The following is a 20200-nucleotide window of genomic DNA, read 5'->3' on the forward strand; positions in this document are numbered from 1 at the left end:
TATTGAGGGATGATATACAGACACAAATTATATATAAAATTTTCAAACACAATGATATACCTTAATAACCTTTCACTTTAAAATAAAATACCCATAAATATGATTTATATTTACAACAATGTCACTATCACAATATTTTTATGATATTTTTTGTATAAATTTGTATATATGAATTTTTATTTTTATTTCTAACATTATATCTAGATTAAATCAATTTAATTTAGATATATTAAAAAAGTACAAAATTTGTACCAATTTTTTTTTTTTTTAAATTATTGAATATAACAAGATAAGATAATGTATTGAATTTTTGTATTTTTTAAATTATTTGTATTTGGTGAATTTAAAAAAAAATCACAAAATATTATACTTCTTAAGTATATCTAGATTAGGTGTATTTAAAAGATAAAAAAAAATTGCTTAAAATATTAAAAAAATTTAGTAAAAATAAACAAAATACGAAAAATTAAAAACTCAATTTTTTGTCCGAGTTAAACCAAAGAAAATTTGTTACTTTTTTTGAAATGATATGAATAAAATATCTATATTATTTTATTATTTTATATACATAAAAGTTAAGGGACAAATATGTCATTTTAATTTGACAGGGAGATAAGTGTAATTTTCAAATGTGAGGGGATCTCTATTAAATAGAAATCTCAGGGGGTGTTAGTATAAATTACCAAATTGTAAATATACTTTTTGAGATTTACTTAAAATACAGATTGTTCTATATGATTTTAGAAACTATAAATACTTTTTTAGCATATTTTTTTATTTAATAAGATTAATAGAAAAAATAAAATTTCTAACTATTATTCTATTCAACAATAAAATTATCTAAATTATTAATTAAAACATATTTATAAATTTTATTAAAAATAATTGATTAACTTGATAATTTATTAATACAGAATATCATTTATTATGCAATTAAAAACTTAAAGAGATACAATATAATTTTTAAATTATAGATACAATTCAATGTGTTTTGTTTCAATTTTTTGCATTTCATTTTCTGAAAATTGAGTTTTTTCGATTTTTTTTTATTTTTTTATTTTTTTTGTTTTTAGTGAATATTTTTAAAATTTTAAGTAATATTTTTTTTTAGATGCACCTTATTTAAATATATTTAAAAAGTAAAATGTGTTATAAAAAAATATTTAAAAAATTAATAAACACACAAGGATATAAAAAATGTAACTTATTTTTTAATTTTATTTTTATATTTTTGATACTTAGTGAATTTTCTATTTTTTTTTATAAATATTATACTTTTTAAGTATATTTATATTAGATATATCTTAAAATTTAAAAATATTATTTAAAATATTAAAAAAATTAATAAAAATAAAAAAATTTAATTTTCTAAAAAATAAATCCCGTAAATTCAAACCAAACGGATTGGTACTTTAAACAATAGGTCCATTTATAATTTACCTTAATAACTTTTGAAAAATTAAATGCACAACAAAAAGAAAAAAGAAAGTTTTTTTAATCGCTCTTCATCTTCTCTTCACCAAAGGCTGAAGCTAAACACACTTCGTCCAGAAAGAGACGGACAGACAGATTCTAGGGTTTGGAGGTTCTTCTTCTAGAGAGAGAAAGAGAGTTTTTGAGAGAAAAAGGAAATGGAAGGTCCTAGCAATGGAGGAATGTTGTATCACGAGGTACAAGAATCGAAGCTTTGTGCTGTGCATTGCGTGAACACGGTGTTACAGGGTCCCTTCTTCTCGGAATTTGATTTGGCTGCTCTGGCCTCCGATCTTGATCTGAGGGAACGTCAGATGATGCTCGAAGGTCAAGGCGGTGACGATTTCGTTCCTGAGGAGTCTCACAACGTCTCGCTCGATGGTGATTTCAGTATTCAGGTTTGATTATACTTTCATTTCTTTAGTATTCAGCTTTGTTTTCTTTGAATTTTAATGTCAATTTGTAATTTGGTTGATTATGAGTTTGGTATCTCTGTACAAACCGGTTTGAGAAGGAAATTTGAAGACAAGAGGACTGGTTTGTATGATGAATGTCTTTGTTTGAAGGATTGTTGGATTTTCAGTAGAACTTTCTGCTCTGGCAGTTAATTCAATTCCTTTCCTGAAAATTCTTGAGGTTGCAATTTTATGTTATCTGGAGAATTCTACAATACGCACCCGTTATCATATGCACCTTTAGTTATGCCATTTTCTTCTTTAGTTATGACTAGTTTTCTACTTGCGTGATGACATTATTTTGAGATGGTTGGTTATGACTTTTTTTTTTTTTTGTTATGACTCAAAAAGTATTCTGCAGTTATAAGGTGTCCATAGTCTTTCCCATGTTATCTACATTAAAAAACAATCTTACTGTAAAAATATGATTTTTGAATTAAATAGAATTTGAAATAGGGTTTGTGGATTTTAAGTCCACTATTTTGGTTGCTTTGTACACTCAAATGATTGGGGTTGAGTTTAATGTAATGGAATTCTGATCAACTAGAAACATTCTATTGTCCATAGTGTCTTACATGAGTAATACAGTAATACTATTAGTGGAGTATGAATTTGTTCTTGTGGTTAATTTTGTTGTTATTGTTGGTCATTCTTATGGAAAGATATTATTCTCATCACGGTATCTTCACAAAGATTTGTAATTTGAAATTTGTGATATTATTTAATGAAGTCCAGTTGGAAATACCTTTAGTAATCTTTACTTAGCTATCTGTTTGCTCCTACAATGTGTCAACTCCATCAAGTTTATTAAAGGTCTTGTTCAGAGAAAGTTATGGTCTTTGAACACTTGGGAATCACAATGAGGTGATTTTGTTGTCTTCATTCTTGTTTACTTACTTTCACAATATGGGGGTACTTTTGTGTGGATCGTTTTTGTTGCCCTGATCTGGTACAGGTGGGGGTAGTTTTGTGTGGATCTTTTATGTTGTCCTGATCTGGTACAGGTGGGGTGAAGGAATGTGGCTATTGGAACAAAAAAGGTTCTAAAGTGTTTCTCTTTGTGTGGTTGGTAGTAATTGACGAAGTTTTGATATTGGGCAACCTGATTTCTAGCAATTGGGCAACTTTAAGTATGTGTACTTTTTTGGTGAAGCTAATATAGAAGAAGTTAATCACGTCAAAAGAGGGTTAGGCATAATTTCTTGAAAGGATGTGTACTTTCCGTTCTATATTTATGGGCATTTTTGAATATATTTGGCGTAAATAGAGTTAGGCATAATTTCTTGAAAGGATTGTTGGAGTGGATTAGCAACATGGTTGTGTTCTTTGAGTGATTTCAAAAGAGGGCAATAGAATGATCTTCTTAATTAAAGAGAAAGAGGCAAAAGCAGGGTTGCTAATATCACTTATATTGTTGCTTCTTCTTAATCATGCTTGAATTATATTATGGGAAACTAGGAATTTGCTATATCTTTATTTTTTATGCAACCAATGCCATTTTCTTTACTTTCTTCATCTTTTTCTATGGATATACAATCTTTAGTTTCCTCCTCCTTGTAACAAATTCAACTAATTTTGAAGGGTACAATTCAAAACATGGAACGTTTGAAACCAAGGTGGAACATTTCATTCTAAGACTCTGGATTTAGCATCCATTGAGTTTCTTCTTCATCAAGAATAATGAATGTAAAATTGATAGAGTATGAATTTCTTTCCTTTTTTTAAATAAATAAAATGGACAAATGGGAAGGGCCAATGCACATCAATGGGTGAATGTATATTTTACCCTTGGTTCATGATTTTACAATATTAATTCCAATATAGACTCCACGTGTAATGTCATAACACAAAAAAATGCCAATTGATGCCATACGAAAATGTGCATCATTTGTATACACTTAATCAGTTTGTGTTACATGAATTCGATTGTTTTGGAGGGAGTATCCATGTCGACATGACACGGGTAGGGGATTTGGGTTAAATTGAGCCCTTCTCAATCAGATCCGAGTGTTATATTTGAGAAGGAGGGTTCAATTTGAGAGGTAGAAAAGTTAGGGTTTTTGTGACAAAAGAGAAGGTAGATGGAGTGATGAAAACAGCGTGTGTATCAAGTCCTAAGATATTGCCTATAAATACTTATAAAAATGCATGATAATGCTAATTCCAATCCTGATCCATTCTAATCCCTTTTCTTGACCATAATCTCAAGAGGATGCCATATTTAGAATGTATTTAATTATATATAAAAATAAAATCAATAGTTTAGCTCTTAAATATGAACTTCAGCATTTGATGTTCACTTTCAGCAACTAGATTTCCTTTTCTTTTTTTTTTTTCGGATAAATAAAGGATTTATTAGAAAAGGTATCAAGATGATGCAAAGAATACAACGCAGCAACCCACAAAGGAAACCCTAAAACCAAGCACTACCCAATTATATCATCTAGAAAATCTAGAAAAACAAACAAATCTGAATGAACTGATCGCTTCAACCAACTATACAAAACACCAAGAAGCTGAGTCTCTAACCAAGGAACACCATGATGAACCTCTTGAAAGGTTCGGCTGTTTCGCTCCAACCATACAAGCCACATCAAGCAAGACGGCACCAACAGCCACACCCGCCGCCTCTGACGACCAATCCGAGCACCTCGCCAAGCCCACAGCATAGCCAACACCCCTTGGGACTGAACCCAAACAATCCCAAAGAGAGAGAAAATAAAATCCCATAGCCGCGAAGCCACTGGACAATGCAAAAACAAATGATCCACTGACTCCGCATTAGCACAACACTGACAACACTGATTCACTAAGACATGCCCACGCCTAGGTTTCCTATTTTATCTTCTAGATGCTAATTTAGCGCCTAAATAAGTTAATTCAGCAAATAAATCCAATTTTTTAGCAAATACAAGGCATGGTAATAATTTTTTTAAACATGAATTTTATCACTTAAATATCAAATTCAGCAATTACAATCGTAGTGCTTAACTTCCAAGTAACTTTTGACATTTTTAAATAAGAAATTCAGCACGTAATAACATTGTTTAAGCTTTAAATGTTAATTTCAGCACGTAGATTTTCATTTCAGCAGATAACATGCTTCAACCCCAATCTAACCATGAAATTTCTACCTCAATCACAACTCAACCTCCTTTTAGCACTAAAATTCAGTTGAAATAATTCCTAAGAAATATTTGGTACAGAGTTTTGTCATTACATGCTTCTCTTAAAGGAATAAAAAATTACAAATAATTTCATCAGAGAGAAGAATAGTTTCAGCTCAAAGAATTGTTTATCAAAGTAATTTGTATTAATACCCATCTCAAAGTACTGGTTTTTGACTTATAAAGATAGAGTATTATGAAATCATATTTCATTGAACATCTAATGATGGCACTTGTTACCCAAATGAATATCTAATGATAGTACTTGATACCCAAATGAATACAAATTAAATAGCAATTGAGTTCAATGAAAGAAATTTTAACACCAGAATTTATTACCTATAGATAGTTTCCCAATTTTCCTGCTCCATTTGCTCTTTTCCTCTTCTCCATCTTGGTTTCCAATTCCTTTCTTTTTTCTTCTATCTAACTTCATGAGAGAGTTATCTATTATTTTTTATTTATTTTTCTCTCTTCTAAAATCTAAACAAAATACCATAAAAATATGTATCCTATTTTACTATATACATATATAGCTCTATAGTCTAATAGGTCAAGCTACAAGGCCAGCACACAAAATGAACACCTGGAAAAACGTGCAATACCTTTTGATAATTATGCTTTCCTCCCTACCACTTTATGAAGTTAAACTTTAAGCCCAAATAGAAGTTTGATCATTCTATTAATTGTGTTTTGACCCACAAAATTGACACTTTTGTATTGTTGACATTAATTTTATTAATCACTAAAATAAGACACGGGTCAAACAGCTGGGCTAGCACTGTGAGGATAATATGAACCCCTTGGGAAGAACTTACTCTTGAAAATCGGCTTGCAAGGGAGGGTGCCTGAGAAAGAAGTTTATATGCACATGGCCAAATCCTATGTTAATTGACGTGGGATTGTAACATACCACCATGCTTCGCAACTGACTTCCACGATGGGCAATCTATCGACGTTTAACCGGTGGTAGCCCTTTCCCTTCCCTTTCCTTTCTGGCAGTTTCACTCAACTATCAGTATTCAACACCTTTTTGGGTATCTTAATCCAGCCTATAGGTTGCCCCCCCGTGGTTCGAACCACAAATATTCACTCATTCGATCCCATTCGTCCGATCACATACTCAACGTGGTGGCTAGCTCTGATATCAAATGATACGAACCCTTGGGTAGAACTAACTCTTGAAAACCGCCTTGCAAGGGGAGTGTGCCCAAGAGGCTTATATGCACATGGCCAAAACCTATGTTAATTGATTTGGGATTGTAATGGAGGACCTGTAGTTTGGACAAGACAGTAAGTCTACTGCTTACAAGCACGTAAGCCCCCCTGTAGATAAGTGTGAGATTTATACAAGACACATGATCTCCAGTTGTCACCTCTTTCTTTCAAATCTAGTGTTGTCGTCTGTAGATTTTAAATATAGTGAATAGGTCTTCATTTACAATCACTTGTGGTCGACTTAGATTATAATACATTAACCATTGACCTAATCCATTTTCAACTAGGCTTCGTATGATTATGCATGCACGGCTTCTCACCATGCTTTAGTTCTTCTAGGATACCTTGTAATGAATCCTTGTCTTCCCATATGGCAAGGTATGTATCATCTTTGAAATTTTGACCTTCGCGAGAAGGGGAGTAAGAGGCTGCAAGAATGTATTGTGAGCTTCTGTCTGTACTTGTTTTGTGTGCTGTTAACACAACTAAGATCTTGGCTTGTGATTTTGTAACTTCCTAGTGACTTTCAATATTCTTAGAGATCATATTTCCTAATTTTTATGCTAACTAATTGGTGTAGGTTATATATTTGAATTGTGCATTTATGGCTTGATTTGTTTACCATCTTGGATTGTGTTAAAATCCACTTCACCTCTCCACCTACTTCACCCACTTAAACCTACTCCACTAAACCTAACCCACTACACCACTACCACCTCACCTACTCCACTAAACCTAACCCACTACACCACTACCACCTCCACTTCACCTACTCCTTACCTACTACACACTCACCCTCTTCTATATATAGGAATCATGAATCATTGTAATAAATATAACAAATCAATATACAATCAATCAATAATACAATTCTCTATTTCTCTTTATACATTAAATTTCTTCATGGTATCAGAGCCATAAGATTTAGGCCCGTATTTTGTTTTCTCACCGGCGGGCAGCCGGCCGGCAACCTTGCCTTCGCTGCCCGCTGGCGGCGCCGCACCTGCGTTGAAGGTTGCCCAATTTAGGCGGAAAGTTTGCTCGGTATTTGGCATTGTAGTACCATTAAAACTCTGCAGAACTTTCTCTCTCCTTCACTCCCAGTTTTCCTCTGCGCTACTCCACACCCCCACCCATTTCATATTGCCCTTATCCACCGCCACAGTTAACAAATCATCTGATTCAAGCTACTTCTTCTTCATAATCTGCTTCTTTATTGTGCACCTTGTTCCAGGTGATAATACTGTAGATGGCAGCCTCATCAGCTTGCCTAGTGGGAAGTGGTTTATCTACCCATAGTACTAAACCAAGTTTGGGCAAAGAGATCTATGGCAGGCGCCTTTTTTCTTCCTCTAGCCTTCTGTCATTGGGTAAGTTATTAAAAAGAAATTATGTAACAGCATCTCTGGACCAAAGGCACCATGAAGGAAGAAGAGGTTTTTTGAAGTTGTTACTCGGAAATGCAGGATTTAGTGTACCTGCCTTACTTGGTGGTGGGAATGCATATGCTGATGACCAAGGGTTTTCTTCCTCCAGGATGTCTTATTCTAGGTTCTTGGAGTACTTGGACAAGGAAGTGAAAAAGGTAGATTTATTTGAGAATGGAACCATAGCTATTGTTGAGGCTGTTTCTCCAGAATTAGGGAATCGGGTGCAACGAGTTTGGGTCCAACTCCCTGGACTCAGCCAGGAGCTCCTTCAGAAGTTCAGGGAGAAGAACATTGACTTTGCTGCGCACAATGCTCAAGAGGACTCAGGTTCTCTATTGTTCAACTTAATTGGAAATTTGGCCTTCCCACCAATCTTAATTGGGGGTCTGTTCCTTCTCTCAAGGCGGTCATCTGGAGGAATAGGAGGTCCTGGTGGACCTGGATTTCCTCTTGCCTTTGGTCAGTCAAAAGCCAAGTTTCAGATGGAACCTAATACTGGAGTGACATTTGATGATGTTGCTGGTGGAGATGAAGCAAAGCAAGATTTCATGGAGGTGGTGGAGTTTCTGAAGAAGCCTGAGAGGTTCACTGCAGTTGGGGCTCGTATCCCTAAAGGAGTACTTCTTGTTAGTCCTCCACTTTACACCTCACATGCCTTCTCTCTGTCTAAACAATAATTTTCCACCACCCAACTTTCTTTTTATTTTCTTTTCTTTTCTTTTATTTTATCACCCACTCACTTCTTATGATGAAAACACAATGGACCCAACTTCATGCCAGCCACATGGGCCTGTCCCTCCGCCAATGCTCTCATCCTTTTCCTTTTTTCATATATATATTTATTTCGCCAACCAATACCACTTTTTTTAATTCCTTAATTTATTTTAATAACATGAGTGGCCTCTCTTTTCCACCATCTCCCTCTTTTTCTACACAATATTTTTGTACCACCGCCCACTCCATGATTTCCATATTAATATTATTATTATTATTATTATTATTATTATTATTATTATTATTATTATTTTTCACAAAAAAAAAAAAAAAAATTCATTCCAGTTGATTTTTCTGCCTTACCACACCTACCATTCGAGTTTGCCAAACACACTTATTTTATTCATGTCAGGATCAACCCCGATCATAATTTTACACGAAAAAAAAAAAAAAAAAAACCACCATAACACACCCAACACCCATAGTGGGATTTTTCTTCTCTACTCTGCTGCAGGTCTCTTCTTCTTTCCTCCGTCCTGGGTGGCCCTTGACGGTGTTGCCTCCGTGTTTCCCACTCCACTGGGCACGATCACTCCACCCTGCTCCTCCACTACAGCATATGGCGGACCTCCAAATCGGAACATCACGGTGGCCTTCCGCTTCAGCTCCTTATTTTCCGCCTTTAGCACACTTAACTCTGCTCGCGCATCCTTATACATGCGTTGGAGCAGAGCCAGTTGGGCGTTTAACTGCTGCACCTTATTTGTCCTACTCTGCAGCCGGTTCGACAAATTTGTAACTGCAGTCATGGTTTCCACACATGACTTCAATGTATACTGATTGGCCTCCACATCCGACTGCACTGCCATTCTTTGCTCCACAGACCGCATAGGAAAGTTCAACGGAGCAAACTCCGGGGCGCTTGGTTGAGGTTCCAGTGCCACCGCACCAGTTATCTCTCTTTTTGACTCGTTGAGGTCGGGAAAGAGAGTTAGCAGACCACGGGAAGATGAGGCCATGTTCTGGGTAGCTGAACGGGAAGAAGATGCCATATTTTTTGGGTTGCTGAGTGTTTCCGAGAAGGGTTGGATACAGAGTATTTACAGATTGTTTCAAAATGACAAGTTCAGAGGTTTCAGTCTGGTTTGGTTTCCACCGCCTCCGCATTGGTTTATATCGACACTGACGACGCGGCCGACATGCCACTCTGTCGCTCACGTGCCTCGCCGCGTCTCCGGCTCACCTTTTGATGGCTCGACGCTTTCTGTCGGGCACGCCTTTTGATGAAGTCGGCGCGCCTTTTGAGGGCGCGACTTTTGAAGGCTCACTATATATATCCATATATATATATATTTGGGCAGCCTATATACACCATCATACAGTGTATTTTTTAAGGGTCCGACAAGATTCTGTAAACTGTCCCGACATTGATTCCGGTTAGCTCCTTCAAGGGTCCGACAAGACTCTGTAAACTGTCCCGACATTGATTCCGGTTAGCTCCTTCAAGGGTCCGACAAGACTCTGTAAACTGTCCCGACATTGATTTCGGTTAGTTTCTACAAGGGTCCAGCAAGACTCCGTAAACTGTCACAACAACTATCTCAACATTGTCAGCTACAACGGTCCGACATGACCCCGTAAACTGTCTTCTACAACGGTCTGACACGACCACACAATGTCTGCTACAACGGTCCGACATGACCCCGTAAACTGTCTGCTACAACGGTCCGACACGACCATACAGTGTCTCCTATCCCATTTTTAATTTTATTTGTCAGTGTATTTTCTTGTTTTGTTACTCTCTCCAAACTCAAGTTGGTTAGTTCCTATCCTCCTTGAGTTTGCGGGGGGCTGTTAAAATCCACTTCACCTCTCCACCTACTTCACCCACTTAAACCTACTCCACTAAACCTAACCCACTACACCACTACCACCTCACCTACTCCACTAAACCTAACCCACTACACCACTACCACCTCCACTTCACCTACTCCTTACCTACTACACACTCACCCTCTTCTATATATAGGAATCATGAATCATTGTAATAAATATAACAAATCAATATACAATCAATCAATAATACAATTCTCTATTTCTCTTTATACATTAAATTTCTTCAGATTGGATACTTGTAGTGCAGCTAGAGATCAGATTTCCTACTTTGTATGCTAACTAATTCGTGTAAGGATTTAATTTGACCTGTGCGTTTATTGCTTGATTTTGTAACAAATGTTGGAGAGTATTTGTGTTTATTAAAAATAGGAGATATCCATGTAATTCATATTGAAAAAAAGATATGCACAGATGTTAAATTTGATAGGATGTGGTCTATCTTTAAGACAAAATGTCGACATATTATTTGTCCCCTTAGAGTGAAATGGAATGCTTATGTATTGATGACTTTCACCATTTTGAGAAAGGAGGTCTTATCGAAATATGTAACATGGTTGTTTCTTATGAGGCAAAGGCAATCTGTTATTTAAGGTGACACAACTGCAAGTCTACATGTTATTTGTCACTTTTACAATGAAGTGGAATGCTTATGGTTGGAACTATTTCATATGATTTAATCCAGTATGAATTATTGTTTTTTCTATGGATTGTAAGGCATATTTATCAGCATTGGAAAACATTGGTAGCAAGAGATGTGTCCTTTACTGTTTTTTTAGAAATTTGTGCTGCAAAACATTCTAAATAATAGTATGTGGAATTTATTTGATCAAAAGAAAGGTGATAGTATGATTGCTCATACTTACAGTCTCACTTAATAGTCTCTGATATATCCTTAACTAGTAGTGGGTCAGCCAGCTGGACACCTTTTGTCAGGAACCAATGTTAAAATGCTTTCATTTGGGCATACAAAAGGCAAGTTAAGTGAGTGAATTTCCTTATGGCAAGATCAACTCCTCCCAACCCTTTTGGGCTCTGCCTGTTGGTATAGAAACTTATGTGCCCTTTTCAAAGATCATTTTCCATACCCTTGTAAAATATTATTATATTATGTATAAAAAATTTGGTCATCAATTCTTGAGAACTTATGGTGAGGATGTTTTATTGAGCCTAACAATACTTTTTTTTAACCCCTTTTAAAATAACAAATTTTCATTTTCTTCTGCCTTTGCAAATGATACATAAGTCCAAACTTAAACAAAACTTACGTTTCGAGTGTGGTGTTACTTGTTTTTAGGCTTATCACATTTTTTTGGTTCTATAAATATTTCTCTACTTATTTAAAATAATTTGACCAAATGTAAATAAATGGTTTGATTTGATATTTTTCTGTTCATTTATTTAAGATTAGATTTGATTTCTGTGCATGGACATTAGCTGGTAATTTTTTTGATTGGTTGAATATGTTATGTGAAAACTGAAAAGAAGGGGACAGAATAGGGAGAATCAGCATCCTGGTGAAACGAAATCATAGCACTAACGTTGAAATTATACAAATGAGCATGAATTTCTAACCACTTGATTGAAATCTTACTCTACTTCTATTGCTTCCTACTACGAAATTCTATGATTGCCAATTTGCCATACAGTTAAAATAACAAAACATCATACGTATAAAAAATAAATAAATAAATAAATAACATAACATCATGCTTTCCTTGATTCTGGTATTCAGTTTTTAAATTATCTTGGTTTTTGTTAAAAGGTTGTTCTTTTTATACGTTAGAAGGAACCAGAGTCTTGCATAAATGCTATTCCCTATACTTTTAGACTGACGTACCATTTGGCACTGTTTTCTTTGTATTTAGACATGGTGTCATTGGATATCTCTGCCCATTTCTGTAGTGTTTTGCATAATTGATTTGGATTGCACTATTTCACTATGATTTTCATTTTGTCTCCCCTTCCCACTACCAGAGCTGGTAATATTTTCTGGCTTGTTCTGGCAGAGGAAGAGTACTGTTTGTTCTTATCCATGTTTGTTAAATTAGACATCATTTACAAACAATAGAAGTTTAAGCAAACAAGAGCTAGTTTTGTAATATATATAAGATCTGTCATTGTTCTCTGTTAAATATTCTACTTAGGACTTAACAATAAAATCAAGCCTTGTCTGACAACCAATTGGGGTCAGCTACATTGATACTCAGATACTTTCATCTTGTAGGAGAATCTATAGTACATTCTATATAACAGGTCCAATAGTGATGATCTTATGTCTTTAAGTTGAGCTTTATCTGCAAGACTGAATTTCTTTTGCTTACTGTTATTAGTATTGGATTGGAGGCACTGTGCTATTGGAGGCATTACAGTGCCAGGCAATGATGTGAGTGGTAAAACTTTAAATATTCGATCAAATATCCTTCTTTTGGTCTTAAAAAAAATTATGTGCCCCAAAGTGTGGAAAGGGAGAGAGAGGAGTTTAGCAGATCTTGTAGTCTGCAATTTTTAAGGCCTATACTATTTGGTAAAAAGTGGATAAAAATAAAGGGTTTCTTGAGGATTCACTATATGAACAAACAAAAGATATGTTGCACAGAAAAACATGGTGATTATATTGGGCTGCTTTTATTTCGTGGAAAAAAACCATGCTCTATGGTTTGGATTGTTGGTAGGCCATGTTGTTGAAATTGCATTTTAGTGATATTTTTGCTGGTATATCTGAAAGTGACAATCCCTCACCATCTCCCCACCAAACCAAGTGAAAAAAAATTTAAAAAAGGGAAAAGGGGTTGTCATCCTTCTTTCTTTCTTTCTTTTCTTTTCTTTTCTTCTTCTTCTTCTTCTTCTTCTTCTTCTTCTTCTTCTTTTTTTTTTTTTTTTAAGGATAGATATAGAGAACCTTTTTATCTTCATTGAGTGTATATGGTGGTTGTCAATTTGTACTCTTGTTTCTTAAGCACAACAGTAAGTGTGCTATATACTAGCTCTCCCAGTTCTTTTTTGTTTGTTTGTTTGTTTATTTTATTTTTTTAAAGAGATGTTATCTCATACTGTTAACTGTAGGTAATCGATTTTATTACATGCTAGATATGGTTTAGTTCCATAACTTTTCTCTTGAATGTAGACTCAGCTGGACAAGAGAAATGCTTGTTCTGTTCGATAAAATGAATGGTTGCATTTGTTCCTTTCTGCACTGACTATAATTTGGTGTCAATATGGAAACCATCACTGACTTGGGCCTTTTACTAACGTGAAAATTTTCTTTTCTTTTATTTAATTTATTTGTTTTCCCTGTACATAAAGTGAAATTCTGTTTGCAGGTTTTAGAGAAAGCATTGGAGGTGTGGGATCTGCAAGTCATTCCACTCAACTGCCCTGTTGCCGAACCTGCTCAGATTGACCCGCAACTTGAAAATGCATTCATTTGTCATTTGCAAGACCACTGGTTCTGTATCCGGAAAGTGAATGGAGAGTGGTACAACTTTGACAGTCTCTATGCAGCCCCCGAGCACCTATCCAAATTTTACCTCTCGGCATATCTGGACACTCTGAAGGGTTTTGGCTGGAGCATTTTCCTTGTGAGGGGAAACTTCCCCAAGGAGTGTCCAATGACATCCTCTGAAGCTTCCAATGGTTACGGACAGTGGCTGTTGCCTGAAGATGCAGAGAGGATAACTAAATCTTGCAACTCTGGACAGAGACCTAATCACAGGACCAATCAAAATCAACAGGTTTCCGATCCGTTTCATCAGTATGGGGAAGCAGAAATGCTCTTAGACGCAGAGGATGAGGCTGCTTTGAATGCTGCAATAGCTGCCAGCTTGATGGATACCTCCCCTGCCCCTGCCCCTACTCCAGCTCTTGCTCCTGCTCCTGCTCCTGCTTCGGCTCCTACTCCTACGCTGGCGACTGCTCCTGCTCCGGCTCCCACTCCTACTCCTACTCCTACTCCTAGTACTCCGGCTCCAGCTCCAGCTCCAGCTCCAGCTCCTGCTCCTGCTCCTGCTCCTGCCCCTGCTCCTGCAGGTGCTGAAGCTGAAACTCCACAAAAAGATAAGAAAAATAGTGGAGATGATGTATGAGAAGAAATATTCTTTTAGATTTTTATGTTTACAGGTCAAGGGGTCTATGATGTGTGTCAAGTTTGATGTTTGAACTCACACCATGAACTTGCATTTTTATGCTAGTTTCCATAGAATTTGCAGTGTATACATCTTTATTTTCCTCCTTTTTAGTTATTTTTTTTAAAAAAAAATTATATCTTAGTCTTGTTCAATTAAACATTGTAAAAACTTTAAATTGAGAAAATAATAATTTGTCAACTTCATAGAGGATTAATGGCAGTTTCAGGTTACAGCTATTTTTATTTTATTTTTTAAAATTTGAGAAATAAAACAGGATTGCTTGGTTATTTGTATGGTTGTTATACTTAATGATTATTCTTTGATTGTGAATTCCTTATTTTGAAAGTTTGAGCATAAATATTAAAGGTCTGATTTAAGAAGAATAGAGAACATGAAACAGGTTACCTTGTTTAATCAAAATTCTTAAGATGTTTGTGCAGATTTGTTTTTAATTTTTCGCATTACAAATGTATATAATAATTAGGGAAATAAACTCTTGTCCGTTTATTTATTGAAATATAGAGTTCTTTTCTAGCCAATGAATTTACTGTAAATGGAATGGTATTTGAATGATTCTCATTGCTTTTGGTTCAATTATGTCAACTCACATATGTAACTTTAAGGTAATAATAAAAATAAAAATAAAATTCTACAGTGTCAAGATTAACCTCGCTCTAAACACTCCCTAATTATCATAAGTTCTATCAAATAATAAATTCACCTGAGACCTACATGTGACTCTTTCTAACTTCAAAATGATAATAAATAAATTTAAAAAAAAAATTGTCCAGTGTCAAGATTATCCTTCCTCCAAACACCACCTAGAAAAAAATTTACACATCAGTTCTTAAAATAATTATAGTTTCATGAAAGAATTTAACATTTTAATTATTAAAATTTATAAATTTTACCTTAATTTTGTTTTTTCAAACTTTATCTGTATCGTTATTTCAAAAAAAAAAAAAAACTTTGAATATTGAAATTCTGTTTTTAAAAATAAATAAATAATAAAATAACAGCAGCCCATATGCTGAGCAGGTAAGCGGTCATTCTCGCATGAGAAGGAATGTCTTCTTCTTACACACTCACTCTCTCTCTCTCTCTCTCATATATGGCTTGGTTTGGAAATTGGGTTGATTTTTTGGCTTTTTAACTTTTTTGACTATTTTAGTCTGGACTAAAAAGCTTGGTTTGGAAAGGACTTTTTGACTTTTTTGACTTTTTTTAAGAGAAAAACGTAATGATTATGGGTTGGATGTGATATTTTGTTTATTTTGGGTAAAGTAGCCTATTTTGTTTTTTGTGGTTAAAATAGCAAAAAAAAAACCTCAAATCTTGCTTCCCAAACGGTATATATGTTTATAGACTTTGTTTGTTTTATCCGATATAAAATAGAAAATATAATATGATGTGAGATTTAGCCATGATATATAACAAATAAAATATATACATTAGATAATATATTTCCTAATTCATATTTGTTAACTTGATATATGATTGAATATATATTATTCAATGGAAGGGCCACATAGAGAAAAATGATGATTATCATTGGAAAGAAGCTTTGTCAACCAGAAAATTGAGTAGATCTACACTTACAAAACCAGAGCACTTCTTTTTTGTTGGATGTATTGAGCTGAATATATTTTGTTGAACCCTAGTGCGTATATATTAGATAGACAAGAAGATAAATTACACTTTTTAAATCATATCCAAACATAGGGAATATGATACAATGGGGGAGGGTGGTATTGTATATCCACCAATTTTGAGAATATACAATCTCATAATATATTATATCCTTTCTAAAAAATTACAAACACAAAGGAGTATTTTGAAAAGTTGGTAAAAAATTAATTTTTTTATTTTTTTTATAATTTTTTTGACAAAAAATTGACTTTTTTTAAATAACATATTGCCAGATTAAGTCATAATATCCGATCCCACATTTTATATCTAGAATCAAACAGCCCATATAGCTTATATACATAGATAGATATGCAAATTATACACCAGTGTAGTAGTGTGTGTTTTCACACTTCTAAGCTGAAAGAGAACCATTAGCCCCGCCTCTCCCCACGTTCATCTCTCTCTCTCTCTCTCCCCCATCTCTCTATACAATATAGATATACATGTATATACCTGTAAATCTAACATATATATGTGTGTGTGTATCTCCTTAAGACTAGAAAAAGCTAAGCAGAAAGCTTTACAGAAGAAAATTGCTCTTTACTTTTCAAAAAGAGAAAGCATATAGGTGTGAGTGTATGTATACACACACATATATACACATATATAATCTTCACTAAGCTGCAGATCAATATCTAAACTGAAGTTTTTGGTTGTTTATAGAAGCAATCAATCGCATTCGAATTTTCGTATATCGTCTCTACTCTTCTTTTGAGGCCTCAAGTTTTGTTTCTACTTCAATTTCCGGGAAATGTGTTCATCGGATCGATTGTTTAATCGGCAGACAACAGTTCATCAGATCCTTGGAGGTGGACTCGGTAAGGACAATCGATTCATCGTTTTCAATTCTCTCTCTCTCTCTCTCTCTCTCTCTCTCTATATATATATATATATATATGCATAAATATGTATATATCTCCTTAAGGCTAGAAAAAAGCTAGGCAGAAAGCTTTACAGAAGAAAATTGCTCTTTACTTTTCATAAAGAAAGCATTTAGGTGTGAGTTACATAATCTTCTGCAGTAAGCAGCAGATCAATATCTAAACTAAAGTGTTTGGTTGTTTATAGAAGCGATCAATCGCATTCGAATTGTTTGTACTTCAATTTCTCAAAAATGTGTTCATCGGGTCGATTGTTTAACAGGCAGAGAACAGTTCATCAGATCCTTGGAGGAGGATTTGGTAAGGACAATCGATTCATCGTTTTCAATTCTATCTCTCTGTCTATATATATATATATATATATGTATTTGAACTTGAAATTGAGAGCCTCTTTGATTTGATCGAGATCAGAGCAAAAACTTTATCTAAATTCAGAATCAGATCATCTCAGAATCCGCAATTGATTGTTCCAGACCTGATTGCTCTGTCAAATTCTTGTTAATTTTATCACATTTGTCTTGATTCAATTGCTATAAATGGCGAATTCGTTTTACATTCAAGGTTGTTTTTTTGTTCAAATCAAAACAGTTGCAGATGTGATGCTGTGGAGGACTAAGAATGTAACAGTGGGGATTCTAGTGGTAACTCTTGCTGCTTGGTTAGTGTTTGAGAAATCTGGTTACACTCTTCTATCACTTGTCTCTAGTGTTCTTTTGCTCCTGGTTACCATTTTTTTCCTCTGGGCCAAATCCGCGGCTATTCTAAACCGGTAATCTTCAATCATTCTTATTCTTCTTTGCTATAGTTAGATTTATCGGTGTTTTTGTTAATTATAAAGTATATGATAACTAAGCAATTCAAGATAATCTGTTGTGTGCTACATGTCTTGTTTTTGCTTTAAGGGGTTGATTTTCATTCAATCCCTAAATAATTTGTTCGTTGTTCATGGTTTGAAATATGTTTTTGACTGATTTGATCTAAGAATATATTTCATTCGCTTCTTCTGACTGTAAATTGAATATACATTCTGAGGTTTAAATGAGGTACCAAAATTTACATTATAGGCCTTAAGCTATCACCATTTTGGATTGCATGAATTCATTATAGGCCGGATCAGGATATTAGGTCCTTGTAGTGTAATTCATCGGAAAATTTATTAATGAAAATGCCTCTGTTATTGTCATTTTTATTAATTTTGTGTGCTAACTTGGTAAAAAACCTTCCAAGGAAGAAAAACAAGCGTAGATTAAAGAAGTTACGAGGGGGAGTATGCATACATGATAACTAATAAGGCTTTTTTTAAGTTAAGAATAACTAATTAGGTTCAATTTTACTTCCTGGTCCAACTTGATGACTTGCGCGATGGGTAGAAAACTTTTAAGGAAGAAAATCAAACATAGATTAAAGAAATTCAATATGAGGAATGTATGCATGCGTGATAGCTAATATATGTATATATATATATATATATATATTTTGGGGTTAAGAATAACTAATTAGGTTCAATTGGCTTTCCAGTCCAACTTGATGACTTTTGTTGCTGGTCTACCTTCTCATGATGTAGTAAGTTATATAATTTCAAACCTTTCATGATGTAGTTATACTTTATTTTTTGATAAGAAAAATGCGAGTAAATTTATTCAAAAAGAGGGACAAATGAGTGCACAACCCATATATATACAAGAGAAACAATAAGATAAATAATTTCAAAGCTTACATGATGTAGTTATACTTTTATTTTTTGATAAGAAAAATGCAAGTAAATACGTTCAAAAAGAGGGACCAAGGGAGTGCACAGCCCATATACAAAGAGAAACAATAACAACTATACAACCAAAATGCTGTAGCTATTACTTCATGGTTTTTATTTAAATGAAAGAAAAATTGCATTTAGGACCTCTGCTTCAAAGCAATGGTTTCATTCACAAACAAAATGCATGCATAGTTGTACATGTAAATGGAAACTTTTGGAACATAAGTTTTTATGTTTGATTGAACGTTGACCTTTGAAAACTGTTCCTGCATCATCTAAGTTCTTCCTTGAAAGTTTTTTGATCTCGTTTAGAACTAAAAATATATAAGAACTTTGGGATTAAACAAAATGATTTTGATCACATTGTACTCAATAGACCTTCTCCACCACTACCAGATTTGTATCTCTTGTTATGGAAACTTTTGGAACATAAGTTTTTATGTTTGATTGAACATGGACCTTTGAAAACTGTTCCTGCATCATCTAAGTTCTTCCTCTAAAGTTTTTTGATCTCGTTTAGAACCAAAAATATATTTGGGATTAAACAAAATCATTTTGATCATTGTACTCAACAGACCTTCTCCACCACTACCAGATTTGTATCTCTCAGAAGAAGCAGTAAATGACATAGCAGCCCTTGTCCGCGGTTACATAAATGCATTGCTCTCAACCTCCAAGGATGTTGCTCTGGGAAAGGACACAAGACTGTTTTTCAAAGTTGCTGCATATCTGTGTCTAATTTCTATCATAGGCGGCTTGACTGATTTCCTTACATTGGGCTACACCAGTAAGTCTTTCCTTCAACTTTTTTGGTGAAATGTTTTCGAAAACAGTTTTTGGAAACATTTCTGAAAACAACCCACTTTTTATTGTTTTGTTTCTGAAAACATGAAAATGAAACAGAACCAAACAGGCTTTTGGTTTTAGCATCCTCAACTTTCTTACCATGAGTATGATTCTCTTTTCTTATAATTTTTGATTTCCTTCATGGCAGGCCTTGTTATCGTTCTTACAATTCCAGCACTCTATGAGAGGTATGAAGATTACATAGATAGATATATATTGATGGGGTGCAGAAAACTGCAGCAGTTGTATGTGAGGTTTGATGTGGAGTGTCTTGCTAGGGTTCAGAAATGGATTTTGGAGAAGAAGAAATTAAGCTGAGCTCTTTTTCCATTTTTCAAGTTTGCTTGCTTTTGACAGTGTGATGAAGTTGTGCTAAGTCCTGTTTGGCAGGAGACTCAAATTTATTTATTTTATTATTTTCATAATGATTTATTCTTTTTTGTATAATCATGTCCATGCACAGAGGAAAATTGCTTCGGAGTTTTGACTAGAAAATTGCAGGTGACATATTTACCATTGAATTTGTCAGGGTTTAGTTTCTCTCCAATCAGTAA

The 20200-nt window shown here is 34.3% G+C and overlaps 2 protein-coding genes across 4 annotated transcripts; both read left to right on the plus strand.

The window, feature by feature from the left end:
* Positions 1–1429: 1429 nt before the first annotated feature.
* On the plus strand, positions 1430–14691 carry LOC114270174 (Josephin family protein). The gene is made up of 2 exons (XM_028211625.2): positions 1430–1871; positions 13674–14691. Exons 1-2 carry the CDS (start codon positions 1632–1634, stop codon positions 14433–14435), a joined length of 1002 nt encoding a protein of 333 aa, XP_028067426.1. The 5' UTR covers positions 1430–1631; the 3' UTR covers positions 14436–14691.
* Positions 14692–16106: 1415 nt separating this feature from the next.
* On the plus strand, positions 16107–20086 carry LOC114270195 (Reticulon family protein). Of its 3 annotated transcripts, XM_028211653.2 has the most exons (5): positions 16460–16734; positions 16830–16984; positions 17636–17816; positions 19376–19587; positions 19795–20086. In XM_028211653.2, exons 2-5 carry the CDS (start codon positions 16918–16920, stop codon positions 19962–19964), a joined length of 630 nt encoding a protein of 209 aa, XP_028067454.2. In that variant the 5' UTR covers positions 16460–16734; positions 16830–16917; the 3' UTR covers positions 19965–20086. The 3 variants fall into 3 exon arrangements, with proteins under 3 accessions (XP_082775263.1, XP_028067454.2, XP_028067458.2); XM_082919137.1 differs by having other exon boundaries at positions 16107–16984; XM_028211657.2 differs by lacking the exons at positions 16460–16734; positions 16830–16984 and adding an exon at positions 17084–17347.
* Positions 20087–20200: the final 114 nt, after the last annotated feature.

Source organism: Camellia sinensis, chromosome 3 (assembly GCF_055761805.1).
Source record: "Camellia sinensis isolate YWXY chromosome 3, ASM5576180v1, whole genome shotgun sequence".
In the NCBI taxonomy this organism is placed as follows: domain Eukaryota; kingdom Viridiplantae; phylum Streptophyta; class Magnoliopsida; order Ericales; family Theaceae; genus Camellia; species Camellia sinensis.